Raw genomic sequence first — 21,328 nt, 5'->3', positions numbered from 1 at the left:
AGTCAAAAACAACCAAACGCCGAATAAAACATGATATTGTGTGTTGAGGTATATACTGATCGCCCAAAATAATGTAGCCATCAGTTGCATGGAATACCAGATGAAATTACCTCGTTAGATACCAGGAAAGAATTTATATGCTTGAAATTAATAGACATGAGATACCATGTATACTGTAAACAGCATACGACAATACAACAACAAAAATGAATCGCAGGAATTGCCAAAAATTGACAGTGCTAAGACCAAAGAAACAACTAACAGGCTGGAACACCAGAAAATGAAACGACCAAAAAAGTAAACATCAACGCACAACTCATGCTCCAGAAACTAGATTGACGTCCTTTTTTGTGATTTGTATAAAAATACAAATCTGCTTCAAACTTGTATGAACACATATTTAAATTGTGAACAAAAGTCACTCACGGAATTGGTTAAATAGCAATTTCTAAACGTTCAGTAGCATGCATTTCTGGACACATTTATGTTCCCCTTTTTCACCTCTTTCAAGAAATAAAATAAGATGCATTAACCGTGTCCAAATCCTTACTGTATCTACGTATACCTAATTTACTGTGTCCACACTTTTTGTTCAAATAGTTGCCCATATGTTCTGTGATTTCGCGGGAATCTCATTACAAAAGCATGCATTTTATCAAAGGCGGATTTAGGGGGGGGGGGGAGGGGGCAGGGGGCTCGCCCCCCTTTTTGAGAAAAAAAACATTTTGTTGATAATATAGGAAATCACCGAAGCGTGACGGGGGTAGTGGGCCCCCACTTATGAAAATTTCCGCTAGATCCGCCACTGTTTATGAAAAATTCATTACATTGCAAGATAATCATAATGAATGATTTAGCGTGAACACAAATATAAACCACAACGTTTATCTACACACATGTGACGTACAGTGACCATAAACAGTGATTGCTACAAAATCGTTGATTAATTAGGGGAACGAGATTGATTGACTTTTTTTACGAGATCTGATGTCCATTTCTCTGCCAAGCTTGACGGATGTATATCATACAACCAATAAAATCGTTTTAATATCGCAAAATATGTATGAAAACTCTATGTTGTAACGGACCGTCAAGTAGAAAGCGTGATCAACGCCAGGATTTAACAAATATGGCGCTGGGCCAGGCTATCTTTCTCTTCACCGTCATTGGTATGTATCTACTTTTTAAAAATTTATTTTCTTCTCTCAAAATTATTATGATAAAAAGAGGAGACAAAATGCGATGAGTCATCGTTTTGCAGTGCTTAAACGTGTTTAAACATTTCTTCGATTATAGTATGAGCATATAGGACTTATTCACGTCTGCTTTTCGATAGAATGAAGAGACTGACATAAATTAGATGAAGAAAATGAAATAATTACTATTTTATAACTTTTGTTATGCAAAGGCTGCCGCTGATGTTTCTTGTTTTTTTTTTTGTATCCGTATGTATTTGTTATAAACATAATCGACAGCATTTTTCAGCTTTATTACAGCGACTGTCCGATTGCAGAAGAAAAATAATCTACTTGATATTTGCAATTGGAACCTTAAGAAAAATTCTGTCATGATTTCTAATAACTAAATACATTATGTTGAGCCATTTTTACATGTATGTCGAATACATGCAACTGTAACAGTACTGTTGGGGAAATTTTGATATTTTAAGAAAGCCACTTGTTTTAGGTAAGTCATTCAATATCGGACTCACAGGACTTTGACTTAAATCCTAATCAGTTCAAAAAGATTTCAAAAAGAATCCTTTACATGTATGTGCTTATCTCTAAAGGGATTCAGAACTAATGACATGTGACTTAATTAACTTTTATTTCAATATTTAGTTTGTTTTATTAGGTTGCTGGGACTTTTTTTATATCAAGAAATATATAAATGAAAACTTAATAAAACAAATTGAAATAATATAGTAGAAGACAGAGCTGAAATAGTGATAGAGGGTTGAACGTCCAGTGGGTGATAGTACATGCATATCAAGAACCAAGTTTTGCAAAGGCTGGACCGCTGAGCAAGATTTTAAGTGCACAATTTTGGTTTGGGTCAGCTGAGGATCCCCTCCGTGTGCTGGATATTTCTCTATGTTTAAGACCTATTTGTGGCATTCAGCTGTTGTCTGCTCCTTGGTCGTGTTGTTGTCTCTTTGACATATTCCCCATAACCATTCTCAATTTTATTCAAACTTATTATATCACAAGTTAACAGTCCTTCTAGAAACATGGAACGATTACACTTGAAAACATTATTCTGACTCCGTTGAGACCAGTCTTTATTTGTACTCATCAGTACCGCGTGCTAACAATACGATTATATCATAAAAAACAATCAAATACCGGTATTTATATTTCTGGCAGACCAAACCCAGATTTCTTATAACCAAGGCGAGCGACATTTCAAGTATTATACCACATATCAGTGGCGGATTCAGAAATTTTCATAAGTGGGGACCCACTGACTGACCTAAGAGGGGGCCCGCTCCAGTCACGCTTCAGTGATTCCCTATATAAGCAACCAAATTTTTTCCCAAAAAGGGGGGGCGGGCCCCCTGCCCCCCCCCCCCTAAAGCCGCCTATGCATATGTTGTTCTAAAAAAAATAACGAAAAACAAAATATTTTACTATCCTAAAGCTTCTCCACATCGTCTTACTAAAAGAGATAAAGTAGTAATAACAGATACTGATATTAGAAAGTTAGAAAACACGATTTCATGAGTATTCCAAAAGAAAGTGGTTTTTCCTTTTTCAACTGTTTTAGTTTGTTCTTACTGTTTCACCATTGCCCCTGGGGGATTGGGTGCTTGCTAACATGTTTAACCACGCAACATTCTGTATGACTGTATGTGCCTGTTCTAAGTCCGGACATTTATTATTCGTTTATTATTTTGTACATAAATTAAGCCGTTGGTATTCTCGTTTGACATTTGTCTTTTCGGGGTTTTTATAGCTTACTATGCGGTATAGACTTAAAGTTTGATTATTGTTAAAGGACGAGTACATATCTTAAGAAAAGATCTCCTTTTATGCAGTTGACACACATACCAATAATGAGGTTTATTACAAAGAGCATACATAAATTCTGAATTCATTTGTAAATCAGTTTATTATTATAAAATGTAAATAAACATTGTGTAAGCTATTTTGATCAATTATTGTCATAAATAAACTGGAAATAAACAGCCGTACATTCAACCCGTTATTTTGACAGCTAATTGATTAATTGTAAGGAGAGAAGTACTAGTCGTTAATTGACCGTTTCAGAATCTAAAGCATCATGGGTAATTTCATTGTTCGTACCCCAAAGTGCAAATAACGTTACGTCATTGGTTGAATTTCCATTGTTTATAACGTTTTAAACCAATCAAAACGCTTTGGTGTACGCTTTTGAAAATATTACCCAGGATGCATTAGATTCTGAAACGGCGAATTACAAATTGAAAATTGTCAAACACTTTCTCAGGAGAGGTGAATGTTTATTTTTGCTTCAGTCAGCATTTTTTAAAATTTAACACTACAAGGTTTGGGAAAAAAACAGTTTCCGAATATTTTTTTTTACCTGTGCTCAAACAGAATATTTTCCCCATCAATTTGGGAATCAGAAAAAAATACCCCTCTTTTGAAGTTAAAAGGTCGTTCCTTAAATATTTGACTCCCTTTCCAATCATTCATAATTATAAATAAGAAGTTTAGCTAATGTTAACTAATCCCTGTCCTGAATATTCATGGAATATTTGCCGCTGGCCGGTAATCAAAACCAGTCACGTTTTGTAAGAATTCAGTAATATTAAAACAAAAAATAAGATTTTGTATGATTGCCAATGAGCCATATTTTCACCAAAGTTCAAATCAAGTTGATGCAAGCAATTAAAGAAAACGCTACGGCCTTCAACAATGAGAACAACCCATACTATAGGTTCGGCAATAAGAGGTCCCTTCCAATTTGTTAGTTTCAATGCTTTAAACAGATACGTTTTAAGTTATTTAAAAGAGATCTCTACAAACTCGTTAAAAGGATAATTTAATCTAACTCGTGCATGGCTGTTCATCCTGAAAACAGGTGCAAATTTTCAAGAACAAATACGCAAAAAGAGTCCTGGCAAAATCAACAGGGTATACACGTCAAGCACTGGAAACTTTGTACGGTCTTACACAGCTACTAAACAATAAGATTGAGAATGGAAATGGAGAATGTGTCAAAGAGACAACAACCCGACCAAAGAGCATATAAAACCGCGGAAGACATATGTATACCGCTTGTATACTTTCTACAATTGATTGTTGGCTGTTTTCTGTTTAAAGCAGGCGAGGAGAAGGCGAGTTCAGATATTTTAAATATATTATCGCGAAAAATGTTTGAATATCGTCTGTTCTATAATATTAATGTAATAAACTTAATTGACATATTAAGACGGATGATTAGTAATGAATAATTATGAATGATATCTTTGGTTTAAAGACAGGACGCATATAATTATAATATATCATCCGGAATTAACACTTATATGACAAATTTTGCATTTTGATTATTTAAATATACCACATTGCAATAATATACAATTTAAATTAGTTTCCTCTACAGTTTTTTGTGATAATCGATTATCATTTATATCATTATGTACAGTGATAGTTGTTATCAATCATGTTGAAATAATTTAAGATATAATAAAATTGAGAATGGAAATGGGGAATGTGCCAAAAAGACAACAACCCGACCATAGAAAAAAACACAACAGCAGAAGGTCACCAACAGGTCTTCAATGTAGAGAGAAATTCCCGCACCCGGAGGCGTCCTTCAGCTGGCCCCTAAACAAATATATACTAGTTCAGTGATAATGAACGCCATACTAATCATTTCTATAAATCATATGAAAAATGATTTCATTATTATTGGTGACAATTTTTTTTAGGGGGTAACTAGCTAGTGGGATTTTCTCGCTGCGTTGAACACCTATTGGTAGCCCTCGGCTGGTGTCTGCTCTTTGGTCGGGTTTTTGTCTCTTTTACATATCCCCCATTTCCGTTCCTTCAAAAGTCAATCAAATCTTCTTTGATTAAAAAATCAAAACCGACAACACTGACAGTTCGTACGTCTATTGTTACTAGAATAATTTTATCAGGAACTGTCAGGCCTATAGATATAAGTGACAACCTTAAATTTTTGGTGGTCTTTTGGGCCGCAGCGTTTTTACTTCGAACGCAGGTGGTCGTAACTATGTTCACACACACGAGGGGCCAGACAAAAAGACTTGCATATTCGTATTTGTTATTTCCCTTGTCGGCTCAATCGCAAGTTGTCGTTGGTTAAAATAAATGAGGGGTCAGGCAAAAGACTTGCATATTGGTATTTGCTGCTCTTCTTGTCAGCTCAAAGCCCAAACTGTGTCAGGGAAGGGTGTCACCATCCTGTTATGTCTCTTTGTTGACTTTAAATATTTACATGTTTAACATTCGGCTCCTCACGAGGGTCAATATAAAAAAACAAATATATATAATATTACATACATAATGTTTGCCACTGGACGTTAAATCAAATACATTCAGCATCTTTGAGAAGAAACAAACTTAACAGTCAACATTTTCTTTACGTTAAGTATTGGTTGTATCATTAGGCTTATGTAATTCCTTATGTCGTCGACAAATGTTCAATTAAAAGAGTAAAGCAGATAAGCTCAACTGAAGTTCTGTATATTACTCATAAGTATACATAACCATAAAATGTTTTCTTTTTAACATTTCAGACACAATTTTAGAAACTAACGCCAGAGGTAAGTTACTTTATAAAGTTAAAACTGTTTTGTTTTTGGACCAATGAAATTGAATGTTACTTTTTTACAAGATCCTCATTTTTATTTTTCAGTTGTACCCATTCAGACAATCGTGTTACCATATTTATATGTAACTCCGGAGGAATCTACTTCAAATTGCATAATAATGAAGAATAAAGCAGTACAACTCATGTCTGCTGTCTTTGTTGTACTTACAGGCTCAAATCAGAACAACGGTGTTTATAATGTCGCTTATTACAAGTTTTATTTTTGTGGTAAAAATTAGCATCGAAGGACCGGTCATCGAAGGACGCATTTTAGGATGTTCGCTCCTATTGGAAATCTTGTAAAATTCCCATATTCTTACACAATTTATCCTTTTCCTGACATGTTGATTATTTTTATTTAAATAACGTGTGGTTCGTGCGATCTCAGTTCTTCATTGGTCAAAAGAAGGAAATATTTGCTTGCATATTGTTTTAAAATCATTAGGGAAACAGATTCCACCACCTGTATAAAATTCATGTTCATTTCTCATAGCTATTAAAAGTACAAGAGAGAGAATAATTTTCCGCCAAAATTTCAATTGCTTTTAATTATCTCGAAAATAAGCACATGGACCTTTTATTATTTCTGCTATTTTAAATTCCTTTATTAATGAAACGTAACGATCAATTTTATATTAAAAAGCTTATTATTTTAAAATTAAAAAGCAATAATCCTTAAGGTAACTTCAGATAAAAATTATGTCGAAACTACCCTTCTTATATTCACGGATTGGATAAATGGTGAAACAATTGTCGAATCTTTTCAATTTTATTCACTTTTTGTTGTTGATTTTTTTTGAAAGCATATACATAACTTATAACTTATATATACAACTTATATCGTTAATAAATAAAGATAACCGAGCAATTATTAAACACAGGTGAGACGGTATGAGTAGGTATTAGAAAAGACTTAACATAGAAACCAGATGATATGAATAATAATAAAATGGCTATAAATGACAAGTGTTACGTATTAGATACAACATTATCCAATCATGTACATCTTTACTCTACTGTTGCCCTCAAGACGCCATTATCTACATTTTAAACTGATTGTTGCCTTCAAGAAGATATAGGAATAAAGTCTCACGAAAAATATATCGGAAATCGCTTTTACCAAGCCAGGAATAATTTTTTTTTATGATAACTGTTTTCATACGACGTGTTGTTGGTTGAGGTTACAAGAGCGCAATTATTCGTAATGCATTTTCCATAGGGTACCACTAGTGTTCCGTATTTTTTTTCTCGAAGACTACACAAACTAGGGAAAAACAGGTGGCAGTTCCTGTTACTAGAAATGCCAGTGTTGCATTACAACCAACAAAAAATATAGGGTCATGCGGCTCAAATTGACTTAAAATGCAGTTGAAAAAGATCGTCTACTTTTTACGCTTAATGAAAAAGGCATATTTTTAATGGCTCCGACGTGCAGAAATTGAAGATATTTTCTATACTTCGTAAAATGTGAATATGATTTTCGGCAATTTTTAAACCTAATTGGATAAGCTTTCGATCAAATGTAATTCCAATCCTGTATCAACCAATCAGAAGACGTATAGGATTCTATTCTGAGTACCATCTTTAAAATGTAAACAAATAATTGCGCTCTTGTAACCTTGATGAAGTCTAACGCTTGAAATTCAGTATTTTTGTTAATGTTAATATAAAAACATCTGTGTTTTTTTGTTGTTTTTTTTTTATCATATTTACGGCTGTAATTTCTTTTTTCATATTTGTTTTTGATTCATATATGTATTTTTCAACTTTTCCAAATAAAGGGAGGTAGCTCAGGTAATAGGGGAGATAAATCAGATTAAATAATTTTATAAAAGAAAGTGTTTTGAATTTACTTATTTTAATATGTAGCAAGAAGTTCGGTGACCCCCTTTTTTTAATCTCAAAGCATGTTATAAGAGCTATCTTCTCGCATATTGTCTTTTTAAAAATTCTATGGTAGTTTTCTTTTTACCCCACGAAATTTTCCGTGCATAATCTATACAAAATTTTGCACAACCTGAAAAAAAGTCTGGTGACCCATACTTTCTATTATATTTTTGAATAAAAAGCATGATAAAAAATCATTTTGACAAAGAATTAAAATATTCTATAGATTTTAATTACGACGCCCTAGCTATCTTAGATATCCAAAACTACATAAAACAAATGCTTTATAGAATATATGTAAATGATCACTCCTTTTAATGTTATTTATAATTATTTTTTTTAAACTAGATATACATTTCTTTACATATATAACGAAACAAACACAAAGAAAAAGAATAATTTCCCAGCGACAATTATTTCCTATTGATGATACCAGGGACAAATTAATTTGAGAGGCCCCTCATGGGGAAGTCCTAGTAATCACATAATCACCATTTTTTTGCCAATATAATCACATAATCATTAAATATTTGCTTATCTTTAGTAATCAAATAATGATAAACTAAAAAAACAGTCCTAGGTAGTCAAATAATCATGAAATATTTGGCTTAATAATCAAATAATCATTAAAAAAAACGGCCAAGTAATCACATAATCAAAAACCCCATGAGGGCCCTCATTTGATTGATGGATATTATCTCTAAACGACTTTCACACGATAGCGTTTTTTTTATTGCCACGTAAAACTATATGAGAAATGTTCTTTCATCAAAACTACATAAAAAATTGGTCAGGTGCAGGGGACACACGTATGTATGTCCTTGCGAAAATTAAAATGTATAAAACAAATACCTCATACATGTTATACACTATACTCATAGCTATAAAGTCGTATATACTTAACAGTTTTATTACTATGTGTACATACCTCATACATGTTATACACTATACTCATAGCTAGAAAGTTGTAACTACATGTAATTAACAGCTTTATTATTATGTGTACATACTTACTTCATACATGTTACTTTAAGTACTACATTAAGAAACGGATTGATGTTATCGGCGATTCTGTTATACACATCTAAATAACTAAAAAATGACATGCCTGAAAAAAATGTTCAAACCACTAAATTTATATTTTCAAGGCATGTCACCTCCAGTGATGCAATGTCAATACATCTGGTCTCGCTCCATTTGGGATTCATGCAAATACCTCTGGTTTTTTTTTGCATCTTTTTATTGATGTGTTACAAATGCATTTAATAGGTTTGAACATTTGTGAACTACTGTTGCCTGTAGTTTGAATCTATTTTGTTTGACGCCATTTCATAGGTTATAAACATCTAAATACATGCAACTGAAAAATGACATGGCTGAAAAAAATTGTTCAAACCACTAAATAGATATTTTTCAAGGCATGGAGGTTATATCTTGAAGTTCGGATTACTTCGTCAAAATTATCTCCCCATTACGCCACATAATTTTTAAAATCGTAAAAATTGAAGCCATTGTAGTGATGACGTGCTCAATTTTGCTCTTGAAAATCTATCCACATATTATCATTTATACGATCCTTATACGCCAGTTGTATTTCAAAAGACAAATGTATTTACTAGCTACTTATCATCATTTAATGTACCTTTATGCATTTGGTCAACTCAACTTAAAACTATTGTCTGATCGGTTGTTAGGGGACATTTTCGAAAGTTTAAAATTATTCTAAACATATCATATATCCCAGAGAACTTGAAATTTACGATAACGGATTCTACAAAAAACAAAAGGTCTGCGTAATATCTTGATTGTTTTCTTTATGATAACACCAACGTTAGAATTCAAAGTGACAACTATGACAAACGTGATAATTTCAGTTTTTCCATTGTTAACTTTCCAATTCTTAGTAGTGAAATTCTCGCTTCTCAACCGTATGGTGTATACATATCTCAATTAATGCGATTCGCTTTTGCATGTTAATTTTAACTGCACCAACAGGTTTGACGTCATTAAAATGACTGAAATTGATGATAGATAATTTTTACGAACAACACCACGAGTTGATTGACCGATATGAATTGTCTGTATCACAACTGACTCACGTTGTTCATTAATTTATTACCAGAATGGTCATTTCATCTGTAAATTCACCGATTATGTCCTATTTTGTTATTGTGAAATAAGACGGAATTTAGTCGCAATAGAAGTGAGGCAATGTCAATGCATCCGTTCTGGCTCCAATTGGGGTTCATGCGATTACCTCTGTTTCTGTTTCTTTTCATTGGTGTGCTACAAACGCATTTATTAGGTTTTAACATTTGTGAACTACTGTTGCCTGTAATTTGAATCTGTTTTGTTTCACGCAATGCTGTGATTGTCATTTTTTTGCGACCTTCTTAGTCTTATAATTTTATCCCCCTTTAGAACTTTAATATTTTATATATTAGAAATACGTTTTTGTAAATACGAATTAATAGTTAGCGTCGTTCGGACAGTAAAGCAAATTTTGACGTACATTGCAATTCGAATAAGAATTGACGTTAGGACGTACAACGTTTCGAATGCGAATTAAACTAATTCGAATTAGTTAATGCAAATCAAATTCGAATTACGCGAGAACTCAGCATAAAGCTAAATTCCATTTTAAACCGGAGTAACTCATTAAAATCTGATGATGTCATGGTCACATGACAAAATTATGTCTTTGATCTGATACACAAAACACTGTCAGCCAATCTGAAGACGCTTTACATCCAAAATTAAATTACCATAACATATCTATAAATCTTTCCTACATTTCAGTTTCAACAGTGCAACAACCATATCTTCTTGGAACAGAGATCCTGATTCAAGATAATAATGGACAAATGCGGTCATTGGGACCGAATGAATTACATCTGGCTGGAGATGCAAAAGTTGGTCTACCAGGCGTCAAAAGTCTTCATGATATGCCTACCTTAATGCACGGTGAAGGGATGGATATACCTCATAAATCAGACCATCGATTTAATGGTCACGTGTCTAACAACAATGGATATGGCTACGGGGGCCAAGTTGGGGTTATCAATTTACAAAACAATAATTTCGGAAATAATGATAAATCAACACAGGTTATTCATTTACCACATTCTGGTTATAAAAAGGGATTTAATACTGATTTTTCCGGACCAAGAGAACATTTCAATAAAGGTGAGATTTCAGTCAAATACGTTTTTAAGGAATGGTAGTGATTTGATCAAGTAACAAAAAAATATAATCTATTATTATTTAAATTTTCAGCACAAAATGGGTTATTCTTGTTAAAGTATTTTATCCTTGTTAAAATGTTCATGTACATATTGTTCTACTTTATATATAATTTCTTCTAACTCATTGTCTTAAATTAACATACATGTACTGTGTTACAGTATTGAATACTCAAATTTTAAGATAATCCTTTCTACGGCGGATATTATTATCGTTTACCTTGTTTACATAACTGTTATGCAGGTAAAAAAATACTTGTAGAAACAAAATTGTCGAAATTATGGTGGCCTTCGGTTGTATTTTACTCTTTGGACGGATTGTTGTCTCTTTGACACATTTCCTATTTCCATACTCTATATTTTATTTTCCATATAATTTAACTGTAGGGAAGTACCTAAGTTAGTCATATTTTATATGTAATATAAAAAGAGGAGGACATTGTGTTTACTATTTAAAATTGGTTCATTTCAATAAGTCAATGATATTTCGTGTGCTGAATTGTTGATGCTTATTCAGTATATGTTTGGATGAGGTGCAGTATTAGTGTTCACACAATTTTTGTCAATATATATTTAAACAAAAACCCAACATACATTTAACAGGAAACAGACCACAACAAATACATAGACATTTTGAGACGGTAACAAATGAAATCTCCCGATATATTTCATCGGAGTCACACAGAGGTATTACCATACAGATCCAAGCTTAAGCTTTGCTTTAATAGATTGATTGTAGCAATAATTTAATCTTTTTCGATGTGTCATTAGCACATATGCACATTTACTCGTTCAAGCCTCACGCTGTACTACTTCTTGCTTCTTAGCTTTGCTTAGCTCACATTGTGATGCTTGGTTTGTAGTCACCTCTGTGTCTATCGTAAGCTTATAATTGTTGCTTCGTTATAGTTTGTGCATATGTAATTGTTAGCTTTAAACTGTGCTTGTTCTATTTAGTGCTTAGTTCGTTTCTGTGTGAGTTATATTTTAATGTTGTGTCGTCATTCTCTTATATTTAATGCGTTTCCTTCGGTTTAGGTTTGTGACCCGGATTTTTTTTTTTTCTATCGATTTATGAGTTTTGAACGTCGGTATACTACTGTTGCCTTTATTTAGTACATATTTTACTTTTATCTGTGATGTTTAGTTTTCATAAAACTTGTATATAGTTTAAGTATCTGCAAAACTCAGCATTAAGAGATTTAAAATGAAATATAATCCTTTATTTTGTTATCTCATTTCTCTTGCAACTCTAAACCTGAAAACCAAAAGAAACAGAATGATATAAATCTGAATCACATACGGCATTCTCTCTGTCTTATTTTTTAAAATGATAATTCATTTTTTAATCTCTTTTAAAGCCTTTTTGCAAAGCCTGCCAAATCTCGTTTAATCCATTGAACATAGCTTGCCAAATTAAGTTTTTATTGTATTTGTATTTAATATATTTTCCACTGGATATTTTATGACACATTCTTCAATCATTTTAAATTTTCCTTCCGCTATTTTTTTTATCCAAATTTTGTGGAATTGAGACTTCCTATGTTTATTATATTTATTTATGTTTCAAAGTTATGTTGTTGAATTGGAAAGTAAGACTTCTATACGCGTTGCAATAGATCTATGTAGTAGACATACATCCTTATTAAAATGTTACATAGAGCTTATTATTAACATATTTTGTACTCATTCCAGCCTAAATAATATAACTGCATGCTTATTTTAAGATGTAAAAATGTTTTCTTTGTATTATTACCCATTACACCATTAACCAGTTTTTGGAGGTATTCGTGTTGCTTAGGTCTTTGGTTTTCTATGTTGTGTCGTCTGTACTTTTATTTGTCTGTTTGTCTTTTTTTTTGGCGTTGTCAGTTTATTTTCAATCTATGAATTTAACTGTCCCTCTGGTATCTTTCCCCCCTCTTTTGATTATTATAATACACTATATTGCATTCACCTATTCCGCCTGTTCGACTCACAAACATTTTTTGCAGATACTATACTGAATTGTATAGCTTCATATAAGGTCAACTGATGAGGTGTTTTTACAAAGCTTTGAATTTTTCGAAAAACTAAGGATTTTCTTATTCCAGGCATAGATTACCTTAGCCGTATTTGGCACAACTTTTTGGAATTTTGGATCCCCAATGCTCTTCAACTTTGTACATGTTTGGCTTTATCAATATTTCGATTTGAGCGTCACTGATGAGTCTTATGTAGACGAAACGCGCGTCTGGCGTACTAAATGATAATCCTGGTACTTTTGATAACTATTTACATTTGGATCTGTCACACATTCGCAATCTGTTTGCATATACTTACCTTAAAGTTTTAATATTTTGTATACATTAAATTTTCGGGTTCTTTAAACTACGAGTAGGGTTCTGCCCTTGCACAACAAAAAAATGCAATTCTGTTATTAAGTTTGTATTTTGAACTGATATTCATAATTGTTATTTGTTTTAAACCATGCAATACCATGAAAATGATTATACAATGTATACTGCATCAAAGACATTATATGAAATATTTGAATCGACAGTTTACACATTCCCACCGAATGTACAAAATTCAATAATATTTAAAACAAAAACAAAAATTAACTGGCATTGTGTAACTCAGAAGTTCGATTTTAGAAATATGTTGAAATGTTAGCTTCAAAATAAAACCTTAAAAGAGAAACGAAAGATACCAAAGAAATGTATGCAATACTTTCACCGTGGCAATTATTTTAAGGAAAATTAATGTTAATACTAATATATAACATGATTTCTAGATATAAAACATAATAACAATCGATTCATACGATCATCAGTGATTCGTCTTTTGTAGAAGAAACGCCCGTCTGGCGTACAAAATTTTAATTATGGTTTCTATGGTTAGTTTATCCCTATTTACTAACAATGAAATTTTTTTACGGAAATCAGGATTGCACTAGTCTATTCATCATAGTGTAATACACTTTTTTGTATGTTTATGTAATCGCCGAATAAAAAGACAGTTATGAAATCAAATATTTTAATTCCATTTTGAAGTTTATTGTTATATTTTTTTATAGAAATTATAAAAAAAGACAAGAATTTAAAATGATATCCTACTTTTACTTTTACTTGTTTTCCTTCAAAGGAAGTTCTTTCAGTCACGGGGACAAGTTTGGACCGGAATTTTCGTTCAGAATGCCACAGAAACAAGATGTTGGAGGTAAAGTACAACTGTTTACATATTGGAAACCCATATATTTATTACACACGTGCATAGTTGAAAGATCTTTTGATTTTTTTTTACCTTAAAAGGTATTAAAAACAATACAATCAAGGTATAAGAAATGAAAAGTGGGATTACTAAATTGATTCTAGGAAAAGCGCATGTGGAATAAGTTGTTGTTCCAGCAAACACTGTTTTAAGCAACATGTTTGGTACATTTTGAAATCGTTATTCTAACCCCCAGGCTAGTCATAAAAAATGTATTATCACCTTAGCATATCTGTGAAAAGAAGGAAGGCTTTGATAATCATACATTTATATCAGTTTAGCAAATTTAACCACATGAGAAAAAGCGTGCATACACAGTAAAGCAAAGTTTGGAAAAGCTAGCGCCGCTGTAAAAGCTGTTAAAATGGTAAAAGTTTTAATATTTTGAAATAGTACTTGCATTGCTTTTTATTTAGGAATATTTGCGTGATAACGTTTGCAGCGACTACAATGGAGCGTAAAGATAATGCGGCGCATGCATATCTTCCTTGATCGACCAAAATAAAGAGGTGGCTCTTTGAAGTATAAGAGTCTTGGAGGTACTGTTTCGTTCAATTATATTGTTTTGAATAACTTTAGGATAAATTTAGATCATTTTAATTTAAAAAAAAGAAAGAAAAAAGACGGACATGAATGTGATTATAAAAGTGGCAAGAGCAAATACATTGAGCGAAGAGACCATTTAATATTAACATGTATGGTAAGAAATCTAGAAGGTAAGAATATAGAATCAAACTACATGTATTTTAATTAATCAAACGGACGGCAAAGAGGATAACTGAAAAACTTTTAAAACAATGCAGAGGGGATAGACATATCAGATAACACTGCAGAAGACGGCCGATTATTTTACGATTCACGATTTCATTAATAGTCATTTACGACCAATTTTACATACAACTGGATGGGTTGCATTTTATTAATAGCAATATTCTTTTTAATAAGAAAAGGAAAAAAAATCAATAAAGGTGAGGAGGAATACAAAAACATTATACAATTTGAATATATGACTGTACAGACACATAGATCACGTTAATCCAACGATAAATTTTGAACAATTTGAAGATATTTAACATGGTTAAATTATTATTTTGTATTTAATTCATTTGATGTTATTTCGCATAAATCAAAATAACCCTTTATTATTTTCGGCTGTTATGGATTTAGCTACAACACGAACGCTCAATCTCAAATGGGCGAAGCCAGAAATATTTATGTATATAATACGTGTGGATCTACTTGATTTATAGGGACATGCAAAAAATAGTCAAATTCATCTTATGCAACTTTAAAAAACCTTAGAATAAATTAGACAGAACTGGTAATGATAGTCCTAATATTATGAAAACCCAATATAGTCTTGAGTAACTGAACAATTTTTAGTTTCAAAGAATAACCAATAAATTATTGAATTTTAATGTAGTCAGATAATAAAAAAAGATCATATTATGTCAATTATTTGAATTGAAGGTAGTTCAACTGTGAAAGTGTGAGAGTTGTCCAGCAAAAGCAGGGTTTGAGGTTCTATCATGTACTCGCGCATGTTCCTTAGCGCTTCTTTGCTGCATGCAAAGCGTTAAAAAAATATTTTACATTTCGCTCAATACTTAGTAGATACCGCATTATGTTATGCATCTAATATCTTATATTTCTTTCTAGCTATATTGTTTATTTTGTAACAAATAAAATGTCAAGGATATGTGTTTTGTAATATTTTTCAAAACTGTAAACAAACAATTTGTGGTAAAGCAATACTGCTCGATCATCCTACCACTGAATCATCTAAAATTTACCTAAAATTACGATTCAATGAAAGATAAGTCTTAGATAAAAGAAGATGTGGTATGAGTGCCAATGAGACAACTCTCCATTCATGTCACAATTTGTGAAAGTAAATCGTTATAGGTTAAAGTACGGTCTTTAATTCAGAGCATTGGCTCACAACAAACAGCAAGCTATAAAGGGCCGCAAAATGACTAGTAAAAACCATTTATACTGGAAACCCAACAGTCTAATCTACAAAAAACGAGAAACGAGAAACTATGGTGGCCAGTTAAGGCCATTTCGCGTTTTCACCATTCATTTTCTATAAGGTGAAAACGCGAAGTCGAAAACTCGAAATCGGAAAAGAAAATTATTTCGCCTTTTTCGCGTTTTCGACTTTGTGATTTCGCGTTTCGCCCTATATTATATGAAGGGGGAAAACGCGAAATGGTATTAACCGGTCACCATAAGAAACAATTATATAAGTCTTGTTTCATGATTTCATCAATTATTTTATCAGGTCCAGCACCAGGAAAGTGTCTAACTTGTTGAACTTTAATTTTAATATTTATTTTATATCATAAGATAAAATTGAAAATGGAAATGGGGAATGTGTCAAAGAGACAACAACCCGACCATAGAGCAGACAACAGCAGAAGGTCAACAATGGGTCTTCAATGCAGCGAGAAATTCCCGCACCCGGAGACGTCCTTCAGTTGGTCCCTAAAAAATAAATATACAAATTCAGTGATAATGAACGCCATACTAAACTCCAAATTGTACACAAGAAACTAAAATAAAAAATCATACAAGACTAACAAAGACCAGAGGCTCCTGACTTGGGACATGCGCAAAAATGCGGCGGGGTTAAACATGATTATGAGATCTCAACCCCCCCTATACCCCTAGCCAATGTAGAAAAGTAAACGCATAACAATACGCACATTAAAATTCAGTTCAAGACAAGTCCGAGTCTGATGTCAGAAGATGTCACCAAAGAAAATAAACAAAATGACAATAATACATAAATACCATCAGTCTAATAGCAGTTTACTGACATGCGAGCTCCAGACTTCAATTAAATTGATTGAAAGATTATGTCTTCATCATATGAATATCAGGTACAATCTTTCCCGTGAGGGGTTTGGTATCATACTATCATAACATATATGAGAAGACAATCACCCGTGTCATGCCAACAACTGTTTTTTTTTTAAATAAATGTGTTTAGTTCCGATGCAAAGACCCTATAAGTGAATCAATATTAACGCCAAAATATGCAATATTTAATAACCTGACAACAGTATCGTAACTATATCCCTTTTTTATAAGTCTATGTAAAGGTTTTGTTAGCTTCTGAGGTGAATACTGACATTTTTGTGCTTCATAAAGAATACTTCCATAAAGTATTGGATGTGAAATACCTGAACGTATAAGAAGTCTTCATGTAGAGCTATATTTTTTTTTTATATCAGTTGATTTGATAGTATTCTAGCCAGTACTCCATTAAATAAATAAAATATGTTTCACAGTTCAGAAAAAGCAAAAAAAAAAAAAAAAAAAGAACAAACAAAAAACAAACAAAAAAACCCCCTAATGAATCAAATCTTAAATCATTAATTAAAAGGGGTAGCACTTTATATATGAACTCATGAATTACATTAAAAATTACGAATAGAGTCTCAACATGTAACAAGTCAAACTGAGTTATATAAGATACAAAATAAAATATACTACAGATATCTCTTGCATTTTAAAAAAAAATGTTTATACACCATGATTTTATAAATGTTAACTTTCCGATCGAAAGGAAAATTATGATATATTGCAGAATACACTTTATACTGAACATTTGATATTATTTTGAGCCTGAATAAAAGAAACAAGTGTCTTTAAATATCAACTGATTTGAAAAACCCATCGTTTAGAAATATATTTTCTTTTATAATAGTCCAATGAGAACTTTCTTTTTATTTATAGGCAGTTTCACAGGACCATCTGTTGATATTTCACCACCAGGACCTATTCAAGGACCAGTGAACCCTGGTCCAGATTTTGGCCCTGGTCCAGATTTTGGCCCTGGTCCAGACTTTGGTACTGGTCCAGGTTTTGGACCTGGTCCAAATGCATTCGATGGTCAATCAAACCAAAACTGGGGAAATAATGCACCTAACTTTCAAGGACCTAATTTCGCCAATGGAAACCAAGTTGGACCTCAAAATGTTGCCAGTATGTAATTAACATTTTATGATTTTGCTATAAAACGGATCTTTGAAAATCTCGAGACAGAAACTTTTCGCTCGAAGTATGATTCTGTAATTTGCATGTTGACAATATGTACTGCGTTTCGTCGTCTCATGGCGTCAGAAAAGAGTCGGAAGAGTCGCTGGGCTTCCAAATTGTTGTAAATCACAATATTTGCTAAAAAATACCTCATAAACAGGCTTTGAAAATTTGGTAGAAATGCATGCGTCCAAAATATCGTATGTGAACCTAACATTTTTTATAGATGGCAGCAAGGTAAAAAACTTTGACATATCTGGTTTACCGAAAAACTTCATTTATTTCAATAAAAACAAAGAAATGTACAAGTATTTGATTCCTAAATCGATTGTACAACAATTTACAACAACTGACATTGGAAATTTTGTAACATGTCGTATTTCTAATGTTTTGATTGGTCTAACTGTATGCTATTTTGGAATATCAAAGATTTCCTCCCGCCAAGACGATTTGTGTCAAAAAGTAGCTTTAGCCAAAAAAGTCATATACGAAATTTTGGAAGTTCAGTGACGATATGTATTTCATACGTAGATATGACTAGTTAAAATGATTACAGATAAACCAAATGGCATTGTCTATCTTGGTATATATATTAGTATTGAAACGGACCTCGTTGTCGATTTCTGGTAGGAAATCTGTGAAAGAATATACTTCAGTTGTATCTGTGGTAGCCTTATAGTCTTGTAACATTTGATGAATGTGATGAATGTTGTTATCAAACATTGCACAATTAAGTGAAAACATATCGTCGCTAAATTAAAGATTTTATAGGAAAAGAACAATTTACCCAAATAGGTTTTTTTATTGCATCTAAACATTTTACACAGGTAATCCTGATTCATTGTCTCTATGTTGAGTATGTATTCCTACACAGCGAAAAAGTTCTGCAGTTCTAAGATAGTATCGACAGAATCCTTAGTGCATTTTATTCAAATATTTTAAAAAGTTGAGTGATATATGTAAAATTAACCTAGATATTCACAAACCTAATCTCCTTCAGTTTCGGAATGAGTCGGTCGAGTTTACACGTCACTTAACTTCTAAAACATTTATTACAGCATATATTGAACGTTTGTTAAAAGCATTTTAATCTGTGATTTTTTCAAAAGAAATTCTATCAAGCTTATTAATTTGAAAAAAAATATTGACATGATCTTTAGTTGTTAATTTATGTCATTTGGTCTTTTTTTTTTATGTTATATTTATCAATTTCTAATCGTTCTAGATCAAGACTTTAGCATTGACTTAGGTCAAACAGGTAAGCTATATTTACAACATATATTACGTTCTACTATATATGTGACACATCAAAGTGAGTAGAAAAAACAAACACAAAAACTAAAACAGCTGTAACAATGTGTGTGCATTTTTCAACTTCCTTACATGAAATTTCATAAACAGCAGTTCTCAGCTTTGAATAGTCAATATTGAGCACCGATTATGCTGATGATCAATTCGAACTTAAATATGAATAAATTAATATGTTGGATATACTTCAATGAGACATCAACCAAACGATGTAAGTAGGATAGGGGATGTTTATGATTATATGGAGGGGATATCCTCCGTATCAGGTTTGACTTATTTGTGGTGTTGTTGCCCATTAAGGATAGATGATGTCAGCGATAACGTCATAGCGTCACGCCCGACGGCTTCTATACATGACTAAAGCTGAACACCTCCTACTACTGATGTATTATCCAACCAATATATCGTTTTAATCTTATATAAATGAAACTTGAAAGATATAATTCTCTGTTGCCTAATAGGAAATGCATGGGGAAATCAAGGATGGAATCAACAGCAAGGGCCTACAGGATGGGAACAAGGTTGGAATCAGGCAGGATGGAACCAACAGGGAGTGTTCCCTGGAGCAGGATTTGGTCAGCAGGGAGGAGCTTTCAATCAAAATCAAGCTGGTGTAGCGCAGCAACAAGACTTCAATCAACCATTTGGTAATCAGAATTTAGGAACAGGAGGGCCACTACCAAATATTGCAACTCTTAATAGTCCCGAAAATTTCCAATCAAGGTTTTTAGGGGGAGTGGTAGCACCAGTAGTAGCACCAGTTAAACCAATGGGACCATTGATGACGAAATCAGATGTTAATGTTGATACTATCAAACCAATACTTCCGGGAGATGTTGCCAAAGGTCCCGTGCCTTTGAATACGGTTTTTTAAAAGGTTTTTAGGATGTTCCACTTTTACTCAAAAATAAAGGGTAACTGATGTTTTTATTAAGTGTGCTGAAGAAAATATCTCTTGCAATTCACTCTATTTGATTTTGCATCGTTTTATTTTCGCATAAATAGGTCCATAAGGTTAAGGAGAAAAGTACATAAAATAATCAGGAAGTGACTCAAAATGAGGTTGATAAAGATGTTAAAAGGAATGTTAGCTTATTATTATTCAAAATTGCAGAAATACGGTTAAAAGTGGTTTATTTGAAATTCATCTTTACCAGTTGGAAAATGGTGTATTTACTACATTTGTTAATAAAAATATTAAAACATTTTGTACCTTTAAAATTTGGAATATTGCACAGCAGCTATTGAATTTTATCGCACTGCGGTTAAATTATCACGTTGTGATTGGTTTAAAGTCAACCCGTGGTGACCCCCATGGATCCTTAGGGGTTAGCAAATTTCATAGGGGCTTCATGACGTCACATCCACTGTCAATGGTGATGTCATGTATTAAAGTTGTTGTTTTTCATTGTTTGTTTTTCAATAAAATGCCCCATGGATTTTGCTAACCCTCTATGGATCTGTAGGGGGTCAGTAGCAAACCATATAACTTATAGTATCCAAAAGTATAACATGACACATTATATAACGCAAAATCACAAAAATACCGAACTCCGAGGAAAATTCAAAATGGAAAGTGTAATAAAATAGCAACATCAAAAGCTCAGAAACATCAAACGAATGGACAACAACTGTCACATTTCTGACTTGGTACAGGCATTCTCCTAAGTCGAAAAGGTGGAATGAAAGTGCCTTTAAAGCTAACTAAACCTCCTCTCATCGTAGAATCCTAGGTTAAACTTATGTATGCGTTTCGATCCCAGGAATAGATT

General features: G+C 32.6%; 1 protein-coding gene across 2 annotated transcripts; it reads left to right on the top strand.

The window, feature by feature from the left end:
- The first annotated feature begins 1,049 nt into the window (after positions 1 to 1,049).
- LOC139527283 (uncharacterized) lies at positions 1,050 to 20,762 on the top strand. 2 transcript variants are annotated; one of them, XM_071322627.1, is made up of 8 exons: positions 1,050 to 1,169; positions 5,747 to 5,773; positions 10,507 to 10,893; positions 11,553 to 11,636; positions 14,076 to 14,150; positions 17,946 to 18,194; positions 19,474 to 19,506; positions 20,018 to 20,762. In XM_071322627.1, the coding sequence occupies exons 1-8, from the start codon at positions 1,064 to 1,066 to the stop codon at positions 20,428 to 20,430; spliced, it is 1,374 nt and encodes a 457-aa protein (XP_071178728.1). In that variant the 5' UTR covers positions 1,050 to 1,063; the 3' UTR covers positions 20,431 to 20,762. The 2 variants fall into 2 exon arrangements, with proteins under 2 accessions (XP_071178728.1, XP_071178729.1); XM_071322628.1 differs by lacking the exon at positions 11,553 to 11,636 and having other exon boundaries at positions 1,051 to 1,169.
- Positions 20,763 to 21,328: the final 566 nt, after the last annotated feature.

The sequence above is a fragment of the Mytilus edulis genome, chromosome 6, assembly GCF_963676685.1.
Source record: "Mytilus edulis chromosome 6, xbMytEdul2.2, whole genome shotgun sequence".
Classification (NCBI taxonomy): Eukaryota; Metazoa; Mollusca; class Bivalvia; order Mytilida; family Mytilidae; genus Mytilus; species Mytilus edulis.
Note: the sequence above shows the minus strand (reverse complement) of the source record. Positions and strands in the feature narration are given on the sequence as shown.